Here is a 19114-nt window from a genome sequence, read left to right as displayed (position 1 = left end):
TTGTAATTGTGCTCCTACATTTCTCTGTGTGCGCCTACATTTTTCAACTTGGGTGCACACGTGAACGTAGAGCCCTGTATCTATCATCTCGTCTGGTAGTGCCTGTCTTGACTGCATCAAATTGATGTAAAGAATATAGCCAGCTACGTTAGCCAGCTACGTTAGCCAGCTAGCTAGCGACCGAGGCTAATTGAGGCTGTTTTCCTACTCTCCTTGTCCTTGTCTACAACAACTCCGTTCAGATGAAACAGCAGCCTACCGGATGGTTGCTCGTTGTTGCAGCCGGCTCCTTCTCATTTAACTAACTTCATTACGTAATTTTATTTCCATTTTGCGTTGATTAGAGATCTCCCACGTTGCTGAGCCACTGACTGTAGAAAGTGCCACTTTGATTGGTCTTTTTATGGGGGGCACGTAATTAAAACTACACTGATAAATTAATTGAATTAAGAATTTTAAATGTCATGGTATATCCTTGTGTGTAGCAATGTCACATAGATAATTGTATTTATTTTAGACAAAGCGTTAAAATAGGCCTATGATAAAAAAAGAACAAAGAATACGAACGTCTGTTCGAATAACCGTGCCCATCCCTGCTGCTAAGTGACATATGTAATATTTTTTTAATCATAAGGTTATTTCTAAGTGCTTTATTTTCTTGTCACCTGACTGTAGGAGAGGATCAGGACGTATATGAACCGTGTGAAGGAGATCACTGACAGGAAGAAAGTGGCCCGTCTGGACAAAGCAGCAGCGTCTCGCTTCCTCAGGAACGCCCTGTGGGAACCTGAGGAGGGGGGGGGGGGTCAAAGGGCACGCCAGGTCGTGCCCCCCAGCACACACCAGGTCGGGGCAAGTACACACCAGGTCGGGGCAAGCACACACAGGTCGGGCAAGCACACACCAGGTCGGGGCAAGCACACACCAGGTCGGGCAAGCACACACCAGGTCGGAGCAAGCACACACCAGGTCGGGGCAAGCACACACCAGGTCGGGGGCAAGTACACACCAGGTCGGGGCAAGCACACACCAGGTCGGGCAAGCACACACCAGGTCGGGGCAAGTACACACCAGGTCGGGGCAAGCACACACCAGGTCGGGGCAAGTACACACCAGGTCGGGGCAAGCACACACCAGGTCGGGGCAAGCACACACCAGGTCGGGGCAAGTACACACCAGGTCGGGGCAAGCACACACCAGGTCGGGGCAAGTACACACCAGGTCGGGGCAAGTACACACCAGGTCGGGGCAAGCACACACCAGGTCGGGGCAAGCACACACCAGGTCGGGGCAAGTACAAACGCTTTGATGGCCATCAGTCAAAAGGACCCAAACTCAGCTGAGAGGTGCAACACCAGGGGCTGGTTCCTCGCTGGCCTCTACCACGTTACCTTGGCCCCCTTTCTATCTGAAAGGACTGGATAGGTGAAAGCAGAGCATTATTACTTAATTAATGCGGACTATTGGAGTGCAAGTGACTTGAGTCACTGTTATTTTTGTAATGCACACATGTTTGTGCACAAATAGAAGTTTACAAATGTTTTATTGTTTATTTGACAGTCTATGGATTCAATACAGTCATTTGGAGGAGAAGGCAGGAAATACACTTCAAACATTTTAAAGAAGTCCTCATCATAACATCAGACAAAATGTCTCTATGACCGAAATGTTCTGCCAGTGCCAACCCTATTATGTTTGAACTGGATTGATTCATTTTAAATTCATTTGTTTAGGGGATGTAGCTCAGTTGGTAGAGCATGGGTTTGCAACGCCAGGGGTTGTGGGTTCGATAAAATAATGTATGCGCTAACTGTAAGTCGCTCTGGATAAGAGCGTCTGCTAAATGACTAAAATGTAAATGTTTTATTTAGCCTGCTGTAATTAAGAATGCCTGTCTGGAAAAGGTCGCTGGTGATGGTCAATGCAGATCAGACATGTCGTAATGTTTAGTGAGTTGATCGTTGGGTTTGTTTGTTTGATTACTGTCTGTCTGTATTGGATCCATCTTGTATCTGTCAACTTCAATGAACAACTATAAAGCCTCCATTGATGTACAGTACTATTTTCCTGGAAGTTAATTTAGTAACTCCCTAAAATAGCACCCTTCTTCTGTAGTTCCCTCTGGTTGCAGTTGAGATCTTTCTCTGCTTCTCTACGGGGAATAGGGTGCCATTTTGGACGCTGCCTCAGTCTTCATTTATTACATTCAACAACAAATCACTTGGTCCATCTGATCAAGTTCTGGAAGTAGTTCCTGGTTCCCCAGGAATGATATGTTTTCATCTTTTCCACATCTTTCTTCTTCTCACCGTCTGTCTGTCTGTCCTCCTGTCTGTCTGCCTGTCTGTCTCTCTGTCTGTCTGCCTTCCTGTCCTCCTGTCTGTCTGTCCTCCTGCCTGTCTGTCTGCCTGTCCTCCTGCCTGTCTTGTCTGTCCTCCTGTCTGTCTGTCCTCCTGCCTGTCTTGTCTGTCTCTCTGTCTGTCTGTCTGTCTGTGACCCAGATGAATAGAGTGACGTTTGTTTAGCAGAGTTTTCCTTCTTCCATCCCTTTACTTTCCCGCCGAATTGTTGATTCAGCATCTCAGCCCACCTCAGGAATGGTCCAGGTCGCATCCAAATGGTACCCTATTCTCTTTGTAGTGCACTACATTTGACCAGGGCCCAATAAGGAATAGGGTACCATTTGGAACGCACACCAGTCTGCTCATAGGGCCTTGAGTCCCTACCAGCATATAAAAATAAAAAATATGGATGACTTTATTTTGCCTCAGAAGTCCCACTCCATCCTTTCCAACCCTCCCACATGTGCTCAGTTTAGAAGACATTATTAGGTCACTAACCATGTTTTTCGCTAGAAGCAAATTTGAACAGACAAACGGCACATCAAACATTTACATTTTAGTCATTTAGCAGACGCTCTTATCCAGAGCGACTTACAGTTAGTGGATACATTTTCATACTAGCCCCCTGTGGGAAATGAACCCACAACCCTGGCGTTGCAAGCGCCATGCTCTACTAATTGAGCTACAGGGGATTGCCAAACGGCATGAGGTAACAAGCTCCATTCTGGTTCTGCTGTGTTTATTTACCCAGTCTGTTTGGTAGAAAGGAGCGCTAGGCTAGCTATACTGTTCTGGCAGAGTAGATGGAGCGCTAGGCTAGCTGTACTGGCAGAGAGAAGGGAGCGCTAGGCTAACTGTACTGGCAGAGAGGAGGGAGCGCTAGGCTAGCTGTTCTGTTCTGGCAGAGAGGAGGGAGCGCTAGGCTAGCTGTTCTGGCAGAGAGGAGGGAGCGCTAGGCTAGCTGTACTGGCAGAGAGGAGGGAGCGCTAGGCTAACTGTACTAGCAGAGAGGAGGGAGCGCTAGGCTAACTATACTGGTACCACCACCACCAGGCTTGACCTTTGGTATGATGTTCTTACTGTGGAATGCAGTGTTTGGTTTTCGCCAGACATAATGGGACCCATCTCGTCCAAAACATTGACTCAAGTTTGCCAAAAAGCACCTGGATGATCATCAAGACTCTTGGAAGAACATTCTATGGACAGATGATTCAAAAGTATAACTTTTTGGACGACATGGTTCCAGTAATGCCTGGCGAAAACCAAACACTGCATTCCACAGTAAGAACATCATACCAAAGGTCAAGCATGGTGGTGGTGGTGTGATGGTTTGGGGATGCTTTGCTGCCTCAGGACCTGGACGACTTGCCTTAATAGAAGGAACCATGAATTCTGCTCTGTATCAGAGAATTCTACAGGAGAATGGGTGTTGCATAACTTTGTTTATGAAATAAATATGTAATTGTTGTGTTAATTGTTCACTTATGTTCCCTTTATCTAATATTAGGTTTTGGTTGAAGATCTGATAACATTCAGTATCACAAATATGCAAATGTAGAGAAAATTAGAAAGGGGGCAAATACTTTTTCACAGCACTGTATTTTATTTTAACCTTTCTTTTAACAGGGAAGACATATTGAGACCTACAGTATGTTTATTTTACAACTGTAACCTGTATATACAACAAATATACACATTATACCCAACATATACAGTTGAAGTTGGAAGTTTACATACACTAAGGTTGGAGTCATTAAAACTCGTTTTTCAACCACTCCACAAATTTCTTGTTAACAAACTATAGTTTTGGCAAGTCGGTTAGGACATCTACTTTGTGCATGACACAAGTCATTTTTCCAACGATTGTTTACAGACAGATTATTTCACTTATAATTCACTGTATCACAATTCCAGTGGGTCAGACGTTTACATACACTAAGTTGACTGTGCATTTAAACAGCTTGGAAAATTATGTCATGGCTTTAGAAGCTTCTGATAGGCTAATTAAAGTTGTCTTTTTTAGTGATCCAATTGACATTTTAGTCATTTCGCAGACGCTCTTATCCAGAGCGACTTACAATTAGTGAGTGAATACATTTTTCATACTGGCCACCCGTGGGAAACGAACCCACAACCCTTGCGTTGCAAGCGCCATGCTCTACCAACTGAGCTACATTTGAGTCAATTGGATGTGTACCTGTGGATGTATTTAAAGGCCTACCTTCAAACTCTCTTGGCCTACCTTCAAAGGCCTACCTTCAAACTCGCTTGACATCATGGGAAAATCAAAAGAAATCAGCCAAGACCTCAGACGTTTTTTTATAGACCTCCACAAGTCTGGTTCATCCTTGGGAGCAATTTCCAAACGCATGAAGGTACCACGTTCATCTGTACAAACAATAGTATGCAAGTATAAACACCATGGGACCACGCAGCCATCACGCTCAGGAAGGAGACGCGTTCTGTCTCCTAGAGATGAACATACTTTGGTGCGAAAAGTGCAAATCAATCCCAGAACAACAGCAAAGGACCTTGTGAAGATGCTGGAGGAAACAGGTACAAAAGTATCTATAGCCACATTGATTTGTATTTGTATTTCATTTAGTGGACATACACAAAATTTTACAAATTGGTGAAGTGAAATGAAAAAAATAACTTGTTTCAAAAAATTCCAAAAAATATATAACGGAAAAGTGGTGCTCTCGAAACTGGTCAAGGACAAAGTTGTGGATGAAGTACAGATCAGGGTTGGGTTATAAAAAAATATCAGAAACTTTAAACATCCTACGGAGCACCATTAAATCCATTATTAACAAATGGAAAGAATATGGCACCACAACAAACTTGCCAAGAGAGGGCCGCCCACCACATCTCACGGACCAGGCAAGGAGGGTATTAATCAGAGAGGCAACAAAGAGACCAAAGATAACCCTGAAGGAGCTGCAAAGCTCCACAGCGAAATTGGAGTATCTGTCCATAGGACCACTTTAAGCCGTACACTCCACAGAGCTGGGCTTTACGGAAGAGTGGCCAGAAAAAAGCCATTGCTTAAAGAAAAAAATAAGCAAACACGTTTGGTGTTCGCCAAAAGCCATGTGGGAGACTCCCCAAACAAATGGAAAAAGGTACTCTGGTCAGATGAGACTAAATTTCAGCTTTTTGGCCATCAAGGAAAACGCTATGTCTGGCGCAAACCCAACACCTCTCATCACCCCAAGAACACCATCCCCACAGTGAAGCATGGTTGTGGCAGCATCATGCTGTGGGGATGTTTTTCATCGGCAGGGACTGGGAGACTGGTCAGAATTGAAGGAAAGATGGATGGCGCTAAATACAGGGAAATTCTTGAGGGAAACCTGTTTCAGTCTTCAGCAGGACAATGACCCTAAGCATACTGCTAAAGCAACACTCGAGTGGTTTAAGGGGAAACATTTAAATGTCTTGGAATGGCCTAGTCAAAGCCCAGACCTCAATGCAATTGAGAATCTGTGGTATGACTTAAAGATTGCTGTACACAAGCGGAACCCATCCAACTTGAAGGAGCTGGAGCAGTTTTGCCTTGAAGAATGGGCAAAAATCCCAGTGGCTAGATGTGCCAAGCTTATAGAGACATACCCCAAGAGACTTGCAGCTGTAATTGCCTAAAAAGGTGGCTCTACAAAGTATTGACTTTGGGGGGGTGAATAGTTATAATAATAATAATAATAAGCCATTTAGCAGACGCTTTTATCCAAAGCGACTTACAGTCATGCGTGCATACATTTTTTGTGTATGGGTGGTCCCGGGGATCGAACCCACTACCTTGGCGTTACAAGCGCCGTGCTCTACCAGCTGAGCTACAGGCTCAAGTTTTCTGTTTTTTTTTGTGTTATTTCTAGTTTGTTTCACAATAAAAAACATTTTACGTCTTCAAAGTGGTAGGCATGTTGTGTAAATCAAATTATACAAACCTCCCCAAAATCCATTTTAATTCCAGGTTGGGGGGAATACTTTCGCAAGCCACTGGAGGCAGTATTGAGAATAGGTATTAAACACTTTCCCGACAATTGAATCCTAGTAATTGAAAATATAATCTGGACCTTGTCTGCCTGTATCTTTATCTGCTGTCCTTTCAGTAACCCCGGTTCCTGAACTACTGAGCCCCAGTGGGTCTAGACAGCACTGTGGACAGAACAGGCAGGAGGGGTCCGTCCACCTTGCATTTCTCCATAGACAACATGCGTAGCTACTAGCACTAGATGACAAAAGGCTTAGTCAGATAATCCTCTTGTCAGCCATCTGCCCATGGCCGCCCCACTCTGTTCCTCTAAAAATGAAACCTCAAAACCAGGGCACTAGCAACAGCTGTTAACATCTGTAACTAGCCAGGTGCTTTATTAGAAAAAACTGATAGGCCTACATTTGCCTGCAGCGGCTGCTTGGGTCGACTTTTTAATCTTTTAAATCACAGCAAATACTATTTATCATGATATGTACATTATGATATGGTATGATTTTACGGGATATGCTCGATATCTGTACATATAGAAATGTTAGGCTTACAGATGGTTACAACGCCAGATGAGCGTCTCCTCACGACTGCTGTCGACATCTGTTACCTCAATCTGTTATTACGTTTCAGATAGGTTCACCACTAGTGGGGGCCAATGTCTTCACTTGAATCCCAATCAACACATGGCGTATGATACTGTTAAAGTTTGTATTCTTGAAAACATCAAAACATCTGCATACAGTAGATTATATTGTTGCTCTGAAACAAAGTGGTGTCCATCAAGTGGAGGTGGACATACAACCTTTTCAAGGATCCTGTCTACATAGCCCAGCCAGGATCATAGGGGTCTCTAATGCCCTACCCTGCCTTATACATGGCATTGTCTGTCTGTCTGTCTGTCTGTCTGTCTGTCTGTCTGTCTGTCTGTCTGTCTGTCTGTCTCTGTCTCTCTGTCTGTCTGTCTGTCAAGTGAGGGTGGAAAGGCCTATACAACCTTTTAGAGTTCAGTAGACCTCCCTAGTAACAGACTACTGAGATCAGTAGGGTATGGCAGTAGACCACCCTAGTAACAGACTACTGAGATCAGTAGGGTATGGCAGTAGACCTCCCTAGTAACAGACTACTGAGATCAGTAGGGTATGGCAGTAGACCACCCTAGTAACAGACTACTGAGATCAGTAGGGTATGGCAGTAGACCACCCTAGTAACAGACTACTGAGATCAGTAGGGTATGGCAGTAGACCACCCTAGTAACAGACTACTGAGATCAGTAGGGTATGGCAGTAGACCTCCCTAGTAACAGACTACTGAGATCAGTAGGGTATGGCAGTAGACCTCCCTAGTAACAGACTACTGAGATCAGTAGGGTATGGCAGTATACCACCCTAGTAACAGACTACTGAGATCAGTAGGGTATGGCAGTAGACCCTCCCTAGTAACAGACTACTGAGATCAGTAGGGTATGGCAGTAGACCTCCCTAGTAACAGACTACTGAGATCAGTAGGGTATGGCAGTAGACCAGCCCTAGTAACAGACTACTGAGATCAGTAGGGTATGGCAGTAGACCTCCCTAGTAACAGACTACTGAGATCAGTAGGGTATGGCAGTAGACCACCCTAGTAACAGACTACTGAGATCAGTAGGGTATGGCAGTAGACCACCCTAGTAACAGACTACTGAGATCAGTAGGGTATGGCAGTAGACCACCCTAGTAACAGACTACTGAGATCAGTAGGGTATGGCAGTAGACCACCCTAGTAACAGACTACTGAGATCAGTAGGGTATGGCAGTAGACCACCCTAGTAACAGACTACTGAGATCAGTAGGGTATGGCAGTAGACCACCCTAGTAACAGACTACTGAGATCAGTAGGGTATGGCAGTAGACCTCCCTAGTAACAGACTACTGAGATCAGTAGGGTATGGCAGTAGACCACCCTAGTAACAGACTACTGAGATCAGTAGGGTATGGCAGTAGACCTCCCTAGTAACAGACTACTGAGATCAGTAGGGTATGGCAGTAGACCACCCTAGTAACAGACTACTGAGATCAGTAGGGTATGGCAGTAGACCAGCCTAGTAACAGACTACTGAGATCAGTAGGGTATGGCAGTAGACCACCCTAGTAACAGACTACTGAGATCAGTAGGGTATGGCAGTAGACCAGCCTAGTAACAGACTACTGAGATCAGTAGGGTATGGCAGTAGACCACCCTAGTAACAGACTACTGAGATCAGTAGGGTATGGCAGTAGACCACCCTAGTAACAGACTACTGAGATCAGTAGGGTATGGCAGTAGACCACCCTAGTAACAGACTACTGAGATCAGTAGGGTATGGCAGTAGACCACCCTAGTAACAGACTACTGAGATCAGTAGGGTATGGCAGTAGACCAGCCTAGTAACAGACTACTGAGATCAGTAGGGTATGGCAGTAGACCACCCTAGTAACAGACTACTGAGATCAGTAGGGTATGGCAGTAGACCACCCTAGTAACAGACTACTGAGATCAGTAGGGTATGGCAGTAGACCAGCCCTAGTAACAGACTACTGAGATCAGTAGGGTATGGCAGTAGACCAGCCTAGTAACAGACTACTGAGATCAGTAGGGTATGGCAGTAGACCTCCCTAGTAACAGACTACTGAGATCAGTAGGGTGTGGCAGTAGACCTCCCTAGTAACAGACTACTGAGATCAGTAGGGTATGGCAGTAGATCACCCTAGTAACAGACTACTGAGATCAGTAGGGTATGGCAGTAGACCTCCCTAGTAACAGACTACTGAGATCAGTAGGGTATGGCAGTAGACCTCCCTAGTAACAGACTACTGAGATCAGTAGGGTATGGCAGTAGACCACCCTAGTAACAGACTACTGAGATCAGTAGGGTATGGCAGTAGACCACCCTAGTAACAGACTACTGAGATCAGTAGGGTATGGCAGTAGACCACCCTAGTAACAGACTACTGAGATCAGTAGGGTATGGCAGTAGATCACCCTAGTAACAGACTACTGAGATCAGTAGGGTATGGCAGTAGACCACCCTAGTAACAGACTACTGAGATCAGTAGGGTATGGCAGTAGACCACCCTAGTAACAGACTACTGAGATCAGTAGGGTATGGCAGTAGACCAGCCTAGTAACAGACTACTGAGATCAGTAGGGTATGGCAGTAGATCACCCTAGTAACAGACTACTGAGATCAGTAGGGTATGGCAGTAGATCACCCTAGTAACAGACTACTGAGTAAGGTCCAGAGCAAGGACTGTTTAGCTCTGCCACTGACCTGGCCCACAGGGCTTTCTCTATCTCTGTCTTTCAGAGAGACCCATTGACATACAGGTGAAACCTGCCTTAATGCCTTTGGCCTAGTGAATACTTCCTCTAGCAAGCGTAGTCCAATCAGGAACCGGGGATGTTTACCATCAGTACAGTAGGTTTTCACTTTCTCAAAATCTAGAATCTGTCATTCAGATATTGCTTTATTATTCAATGTACATGCTTGTTGGGAATATTTTACATTTACATTTACGTCATTTAGCAGACGCTCTTATCCAGAGCGACTTACAGTATATATATATATATATATATTTTTTTTTTTTTCATACTGGCCCCCCATGGGAATCGAACCCACAACCCTGGCGTTGCAAACGCCATGCTCTACCAACTGAGCTACATCCCTGCCGGCCATTCCCTCTCCTACCCTGGACGACGCTGGGCCAATTGTGCGCCGCCCCATGGGTCTCCCGGTCGCGGCCAGCTACGACAGAGCCTGGATTCGAACCAGGATCTCTAGTGGCACAGCTAGCACTGCGATGCAGTGCCTTAGACCCCATTCATACACAAGGTTAACATAGCACTGAATTCTAGTTTCAGTGTGATGTTGAAATATAATACTAAGTACTGTATCCATATACCTTAATTGAAAAAGAAAAGCTCATGGTTACTGAATATATTTTCGGGAAGAACGTTGTAGGTCTATGACTGGCTGCTTCCTGAAACTCTGTGTGAGCGGGTCATAGAACGTCCCATCCTATTTTGAAACGTGTGAAGGGAGGGAACGCACATGACCGCACGTCTGAGTGAGTAAGTCATCACAGTCAACATACTGTAATATCCACCTTCCAGAGCCTGGGGGCGTAGACTTAGTCATACCTTACACACCACCTGGTGTCAACCAGCATATGACTCATACAGAGTTTAATAAAAAATATTTTATACACAGTGCATTCGGAAAGTATTCAGTCTCCTTGACTTTTTCCACATTTTGTTACATTACAGCCTTATTCTAAAATTGATTAAATAGTTTTTTTCCCCCTCATCAATCTACACACAATACCCCATAATGACAAAGCAAAAACAGGTTTTTAGAAATTTGTGCAAATTTAAAATAAACAAAAAACGGAAATATCAAATTTACATAAGTATTCAGACCCTTTACTCAGTACCTTGTTGAAGCACCTTTGGCAGCAATTACAGTCTCGAGTCTTCTTGGGTATGATGCGACAAGCTTGGCACACCTGTATTTGGGGAGTTTCTCCCATTCTTCTATGCAGATCCTCTCAAGCTCTGTCAGGTTGGATGGGGAGCGTCGCTGCACAGTTATTTTCAGGTCTCTCCAGAGATGTTAGATCGGGTTCAAGTCCGGGCTCTGGCTGGGCCACTCAAGGACATTCAGAGACTTGTCCCGAAGCCCCTCCTGTGTTGTCTTGGCTGTGTGCTTAGGGTCGTTGTCCTGTTGGAAGGTGAACCTTCGCCCCAGTCGGAGGTCCTGAGCGCTCCAGAGCAGGTTTTCATCAAAGATCTCTCTGTACTTTGCTCTGTTCATCCTTCCCTCGATCCTGACTAGTCTCCCAGTCCCTGCCGCTGAAAAACATCCCCACAGCATGATTCTGTCACCACCATGCTTCACTGAGAGTCCTTTAGGTGCCTTTTGGCAAACTCCAAGCGGGCTGTCATGTGCCTTTTACTGAGGAGTGGCTTCCGTCTGGCCACTCTACCATAAAGGCCTGATTGCTGGAGTGCTGCAGAGATGGTTGTCCTTCTGGAAGGTTCTCCTATATCCACAGAGGAACTGTGGAGCTCTGTCAGAGTGACAATCGGGTTCTTGGTCACCTCCCTGACCAAGGTCCTTCTCCCCCGATTGCTCAGTTTGGCCGGGCGGCCAGCTCTAGGAAGAGTCTTGGTGGTTCCAAACTTCTTCCATTTCAGAATGATGGAGGCCACTGTGTTCTTGGGGACCTTCAATGCTGCAGACATTTTTGGGTACCCTACCCCAGATCTGTGCCTCGACACAATCCTGTCTCGGAGCTCTACAGACAATTCCTTCGACCTCATGGCTTGGTTTTTGCTCTGACATGCACTGTCAACTGTGGGACCTTATATAGACAGGTGTATGCCTTTCCAAATCACATCCAATCAATTGAATTTATGACAGGTGGACTCCAATCAAGTTGTAGAAACATCTCAAGGATAATCAATGGAAACAGGATGCACCTGAGCTCAATTTCGAGTCTCATAGCAAAGGGTCTGAATACTTATGAAATTAGGTATTTCACATTTTCAAAAAAACTGTTTTCGCTTTGTCATTATGGGGTATTGTGTGTAGATCGATGAGGAAAACAATTATTTAATCAATTTTAGAATAAGGCTGTAACGTAACACAATGTGGAAAAAGGGAAGGGGTCTGAATACTTTCCGAATGCACTGTACATAAAAATGAATATCTTCAACCTAGCCATTCCTGAATAGAGAAATAAGGTAAACTATAACAGTTATGTAAATAAACTCTTTGCATATTGTGCAACATAAATCTATCTCTTTAATTTACTTGTTTTATTAGTAAGGTAGATTAATTGTACTTCATCTTGATGAGGAGTTGATTAATATTACAAACCATCCCACAGGTCAACTACTGCAGGTCACTGTGTGTGGAGCTTGGGAGGCACAGGCAGCTGCATGGGGCCAAGGACATCTTCTCAGTTATTTCAGAAATTGTATTAAAATTCAAAAGGCACTCGCACATCTGAGCTATCTTTTTAGCAGGTGCCATGGTAACAGTTTAATAAGATGAGGAAAAAATAAGAAACCTGCACACTGCTCTTGATAGTATCACTGCTCTTGATAGTATCACTGCTCTTGATAGTATCACTGCTCTTGATAGTATCACTGCTCTTGATAGTATCACTGCTCTTAGTAGTATCACTGCTCTTGATAGTATCACTGCTCTTGATAGTATCACTGCTCTTGATGGTATCACTGCTCTTGATGGTATCACTGCTCTTGATAGTATCACTGCTCTTGATAGTATCACTGCTCTTGATAGTATCACTGCTCTTGGTAGTATCACTGCTCTTGATAGTATCACTGCTCTTGATAGTATCACTGCTCTTGATAGTATCACTGCTCTTGGTAGTATCACTGCTCTTGATAGTATCACTGCTCTTGATAGTATCACTGCTCTTGATGGTATCACTGCTCTTGATAGTATCACTGCTCTTGATAGTATCACTGCTCTTGATAGTATCACTGCTCTTTCTAAGCTTTTTTCAGAAATTGTTTTAACACTGTACTTCAGAAAGTATTCACACCCGTTTACTTTTTCCACATTTTGTTGTGTTACACCATGAATTTAAAATGGATTCAATTGAGATTTTGTGTCACTGGCCTACACACAATACCCCATAATGTCAAAGTGGAATTATGTATATATATTTATTTTTTTACAAATTAATAAAAAATGAAAAGCTGAAATGTCTCAATAAGTATTCAACCCCTTTGTGATGGCAAGCCTAAATAAGTTCAGGAGTAAAAATGTGCTTAACAAGTCACATAATAAGTTGCATGGTCTCTGTGTAAAATAATATTGTTTAACATGATTTTTGAATGAATACCTCATCTTTGTACCCAACACATACAATTAAGGTCCCTCAGTCGAGCAGTGAATTTCAAACAAAGATTCCACCACAAAGACCAGGGAGGTTTTCCAATGCCTTGAAAGAAGGGCACCTATTGGTAGATGGATTAAAAAAAGCAGACATTGAATATCCCTTTGAGCATGGTGAAGTTATTAATTACAGTTTTGATAATATAATATAATATGCCATTTAGCAGACGGTGTATCAATACACCCAGTCACTACAAAGATACAGGCGTTCTTCCTAACTCAGTTGCCGGAGAGGAAGGAAACCGTTCAGGGATTTCACCATGTGGCCAATGGTGACTTTAAAACAGTTACTGAGTTTAATGGCTGTGATAGGAGAAAACTGAGGATGGATCAACAACATTATACTGACTCCACAATAATAACCTAAATGACAGAGCGAAAAAAGAAGGAAGCCTGTACAGAATGAAAATATTCAAAAACATGCATCCTGTTTGCAACAAGGCACTAAAGTAAAACTGCAAAGTATATGGCAAAGAAATAAACTTTATGTCCTGAATACAAAGCGTTAAGTTTGGGGCAAATCCAAACAACTAATCCCTGAGTACCACTCTTCATATTTTCAAGCATGGTGGTGGCTGCATCATGTTATGGGTATGCTTGTCATCGGCAAGGACTAGGGAGTTTTTTTTGGGATAAAAATTATGGAATATAGCTAAGCACAGGCAAAATCCTAGAGGAAAACTTGGTTCAGTCTGCTTTCCAACAGACACTGGGAGACAAATTCACCTTTCAGCAGGACAATAACTTAAAACACAAGGCTAAATGTACACTGGAGTTGCTTACCAAGACGACATTGAATGTTCCTGAGTGGTCTAGTTACAGTTTTGACTTAAAAAGACTTGAAAATGGCTGTCTAGCTATGATCAACAACCAATTTGACAGAGCTTGAAGAATTTTAAAAATAATACTGTGCAAATATTGCACAATACAGGTGTGCAAAGCTCTTAAAGAGTTACCCAGAAAGACTCACAGCTGTAATTGCTGCCTAAGGTGATTCTAACATGTATTTACTCAGGGGTGTGAACACTTATGTAAATGAGATATTTCTGTATTTCGTTTTCAATACATTTGCTAACGTTTCTAAAAACATGTTTTCACTTTGTAATTATGGGGTATTGTGTGTAGATGGGTGAGATGTTTTATTTATTTAATCAATTTTGAATTCAGGCTGTAACACAACAAAATGTGGAATAAGTCAAGGGGTATGACTACCTTCTGAAGGCACTGTATCATGTTGTGAGATATCTCCTACACACTGGGCAAAAACGGGTTAAATCAATGTTGTTTCCACGTCATTTAAATAAAATGAAAATCTATGTGATGACGTTGAATCAACGTGGAAAACTGATCGGATTTGCAAAAAGTCATTGACGTAAGGGAATTTGGTCTTTTTTTCACCCAACTTTTAACCTAAATCCAATGACAGGGTGACACTTTTTGTTGATTTCACGTTGAATTCACGTTAGTTTTATAACTCAACCAAATGTCAAATCAAAACTAGACGTTGAACTGACGTCTGTGCCCAGTGGGTAGTCTCTGTGGGGAACAGTCGGTTACATTAGGTACCTTCTAGCCTCTCTCTGTGGGGAACAGTCAGTTACATTATGTACCTTCTAGCCTCTCTCTGTGGGGAACAGTCGGTTACATTAGATACCTTCTAGCCTCTCTCTGTGGGGAACAGTCGGTTACATTAGGTACCTTCTAGCCTCTCTCTGTGGGGAACAGTCGGTTACATTAGATACCTTCTAGCCTCTCTCTGTGGGGAACAGTCGGTTACATTAGATACCTTCTAGCCTCTCTCTGTGGGGAACAGTCGGTTACATTAGGTACCTTCTAGCCTCTCTCTGTGGGGAACAGTCGATTACATTAGATACCTTCTAACCTCTCTCTGTGGGGAACAGTCGGTTACATTAGGTACCTTCTAGCCTCTCTCTGTGGGGAACAGTCGGTTACATTAGATACCTTCTAGCCTCTCTCTGTGGGGAACAGTCGGTTACATTAGATACCTTCTAGCCTCTCTCTGTGGGGAACAGTCGGTTACATTAGATACCTTCTAGCCTCTCTCTGTGGGGAACAGTCGGTTACATTAGGTACCTTCTAGCCTCTCTCTGTGGGGAACAGTCGGTTACATTAGATACCTTCTAGCCTCTCTCTGTGGGGAACAGTCGGTTACATTAGATACCTTCTAGCCTCTCTCTGTGGGGAACAGTCGGTTACATTAGGTACCTTCTAGCCTCTCTCTGTGGGGAACAGTCAATTACATTAGATACCTTCTAGCCTCTCTCTGTGGGGAACAGTCGGTTACATTAGGTACCTTCTAGCCTCTCTCTGTGGGGAACATTCGGTTACATTATGTACCTTCTAGCCTCTCTCTGTGGGGAACAGTCGGTTACATTAGGTACCCTCTAGCCTCTCTCTGTGGGGAACAGTTAGTTACATTAGGTACCTTCTAGCCTCTCTCTGTGGGGAACAGTCGGTTGCATTAGATACCTTCTAGCCTCTCTCTGTGGGGAACAGTCGGTTACATTAGGTACCTTCTAGCCTCTCTCTGTGGGGAACAGTCGGTTACATTAGGTACCTTCTAGCCTCTCTCTGTGGGGAACAGTCGGTTACATTAGATACCTTCTAGCCTCTCTCTGTGGGGAACAGTCGGTTACATTAGATACCTTCTAGCCTCTCTCTGTGGGGAACAGTCGGTTACATTAGGTACCTTCTAGCCTCTCTCTGTGGGGAACAGTCGGTTACATTAGATACCTTCTAGCCTCTCTCTGTGTGGAACAGTCGGTTACATTAGATACCTTCTAGCCTCTCTCTGTGGGGAACAGTCGGTTACATTAGGGACCTTCTAGCCTCTCTCTGTGGGGAACAGTCGGTTACATTAGATACCTTCTAGCCTCTCTCTGTGGGGAACAGTCGGTTACATTAGGTACCTTCTAGCCTCTCTCTGTGGGGAACAGTCAGTTACATTAGATACCTTCTAGCCTCTCTCTGTGGGGAACAGTCGGTTACATTAGGTACCTTCTAGCCTCTCTCTGTGGGGAACAGTCGGTTACATTAGGTACCTTCTAGCCTCTCTCTGTGGGGAACAGTCGGTTACATTAGATACCTTCTAGCCTCTCTCTGTGGGGAACAGTCGGTTACATTAGGTACCTTCTAGCCTCTCTCTGTGGGGAACAGTCGATTACATTAGGTACCTTCTAGCCTCTCTCTGTGGGGAACAGTCGGTTACATTAGGTACCTTCTAGCCTCTCTCTGTGGGGAACAGTCGGTTGCATTAGATACCTTCTAGCCTCTCTCTGTGGGGAACAGTCGGTTACATTAGATACCTTCTAGCCTCTCTAAGTGGGGAACAGTCGGTTACATTAGATACCTTCTAGCCTCTCTCTGTGGGGAACAGTCGGTTACATTAGATACCTTCTAGCCTCTCTCTGTGGGGAACAGTCGGTTACATTAGGTACCTTCTAGCCTCTCTCTGTGGGGAACAGTTGGTTACATTAGGTACCTTCTAGCCTCTCTCTGTGGGGAACAGTTGGTTACATTAGGTACCTTCTAGCCTCTCTCTGTGGGGAACAGTCGGTTACATTAGATACCTTCTAGCCTCTCTAAGTGGGGAACAGTCGGTTACATTAGATACCTTCTAGCCTCTCTCTGTGGGGAACAGTCGGTTACATTAGATACCTTCTAGCCTCTCTCTGTGGGGAACAGTCGGTTACATTAGATACCTTCTAGCCTCTCTCTGTGGGGAACAGTCGGTTACATTAGGTACCTTCTAGCCTCTCTCTGTGGGGAACAGTCGGTTACATTAGATACCTTCTAGCCTCTCTATGTGGGGAACAGTCGGTTACATTAGGTACCTTCTAGCCTCTCTCTGTGGGGGAACAGTCGGTTACATTAGATACCTTCTAGCCTCTCTCTGTGGGGAACAGTCGGTTACATTAGGTACCTTCTAGCCTCTCTCTGTGGGGAACAGTCGGTTACATTAGGTACCTTCTAGCCTCTCTCTGTGGGGAACAGTCGGTTACATTAGATACCTTCTAGCCTCTCTCTGTGGGGAACAGTCGGTTACATTAGGTACCTTCTAGCCTCTCTCTGTGGGGAACAGTCGGTTACATTAGATACCTTCTAGCCTCTCTCTGTGGGGAACAGTCGGTTACATTAGATACCTTCTAGCCTCTCTCTGTGGGGAACAGTCGGTTACATTAGATACCTTCTAGCCTCTCTCTGTGGGGAACAGTCGGTTACATTAGGTACCTTCTAGCCTCTCTCTGTGGGGGAACAGTCGGTTACATTAGGTACCTTCTAGCCTCTCTCTGTGGGGAACAGTCGGTTACATTAGATACCTTCTAGCCTCTCTCTGTGGGGAACAGTCGGTTACATTAGATACCTTCTAGCCTCTCTCTGTGGGGAACAGTCTCACATGTAGGGGTGAGAGCAGCAGTAGGTCTGTCTAAGATGTCTGCTGTGGCTGTGAAGAACAGGAGTGGAGGATTAATACCGCTCTGAGAAGCCGCTCCAGCCCCTTCCGCTGAGCTGAGCCACCTAGCGCGACGCCTGGATCCTGACAAGCCGTCTTCGTCTTCGTCATCAGGATGAAGAACGAAAATAAAATGAGTCCGTTTATTTTTCTCTTCCTCTTCCTGGTTACTCTTCCTCCCTCTTTGGGTAGGTTTCATTTTCTCTGTCCTGTTGTGATATTAGGACTTCACTGGAGTTCCTTTACCTTCTTTTTCCTTCATAATCCCCTTGCATGTGTCTCTGTGTGTGTTTGTGGTGTGGAAGATATACCATTTTATTGACCTCTTTTTGACATTGAACTGTACCGTCCTGGAAGTGAGTACAATAATTGTAATTGAATATTCAGATAGATAGGACCACAGGTGTTAGAAGTATTGAATTGATTATGAAAGCGTGTGTTATAATGTGTCGACTGTCCCCTACATAGAGCATACTTGTTCTCTTTAAACTGTCATCTACCTGTTTGTGTTTGTGAACACGCTAGAAAGTGCTGCTCGTCATAAATGACACATTTGACTCTACATTTTTGATTCATTTGTTCTTCTCCACCAGGGCAAACTGACTACGCTCCCTATTTCTATGACAACGGACCGAGCAGCACCAATGGGAATATGGCTCTGTTCAGTATCTCAGAAGACACACCAGTCGGTGAGTGTTGTAAACAATTATATAAATGCGATCATTATTTAATTAATTATTTAATTTAATGTGGCTAAATTCTACGAAAATTGCAATGTGGTTGTGATGGATCTTGTGTTTCAAGAGCAGCGTTATACAGTAGCTAATGATCAGACCTGTTTTAAATACTATTTTAAAACATTTCAAATACATTGCGCTTGCTTAATGCTGGCCCCCCCCCCCCTGGGCGCACGTTTAGTTTTTTTGCCCTACACAGCTGATTCAAATAATCAAGGCTTGATGATGAGTTGGTTATTTGAATCAGTTGTGTAGTGCTAGGGCAAAACCATAACTTGCACCCAGGACTGAAAGACTTCAAATAGTATTTGAACCCAGGTCTTCTAATGATAGACTGATCAGTGATCACATGAGCAGCATTGAGCCTCAGCTGCATCACCATGACGCCCTGCAGAGGAGGTGGACCCACGCTAACAGGCTTAGCCAGGAAAACAAAAGGGATGCAGGAGTGGCTGTCAACAATAGGACAAACAATCTGACAATACAATAATACACCATAGAAATAGAATCACTAGAACGGGAATTCCCTTTCAAGTCAATGGGTCTGTAATGAGTTTGATTCTATTTCTATGATATACATCTCAGAATTAATATTTCTGATTAACTATAAGTCTAGATCCGGTT

The 19114-nt window shown here is 44.1% G+C and overlaps 1 protein-coding gene and 1 pseudogene across 1 annotated transcript in view; both read left to right on the top strand.

Moving 5' to 3' along the window:
- LOC121547771 overlaps window positions 1-1635 on the top strand; it is a 73592-nt pseudogene extending 71957 nt beyond the window's left edge.
- Window positions 1636-17820: 16185 nt separating this feature from the next.
- LOC121548052 (cadherin-related family member 1-like) overlaps window positions 17821-19114 on the top strand; it is a 34058-nt gene continuing 32764 nt past the window's right edge. The window contains exons 1-2 of the mRNA XM_045209720.1: window positions 17821-17941; window positions 18347-18442. Coding sequence (XP_045065655.1) covers window positions 17869-17941; window positions 18347-18442 — 169 coding nt within the window. The 5' untranslated portion in view covers window positions 17821-17868. The remainder of the gene's footprint in view (window positions 17942-18346; window positions 18443-19114) is intronic.

This window comes from Coregonus clupeaformis, chromosome 31 (genome assembly GCF_020615455.1).
Source record: "Coregonus clupeaformis isolate EN_2021a chromosome 31, ASM2061545v1, whole genome shotgun sequence".
NCBI lineage: Eukaryota > Metazoa > Chordata > Actinopteri > Salmoniformes > Salmonidae > Coregonus > Coregonus clupeaformis.
The sequence above is the reverse complement of the archived record's forward strand: the minus strand, read 5'-3'. Positions and strand labels throughout refer to the sequence as shown.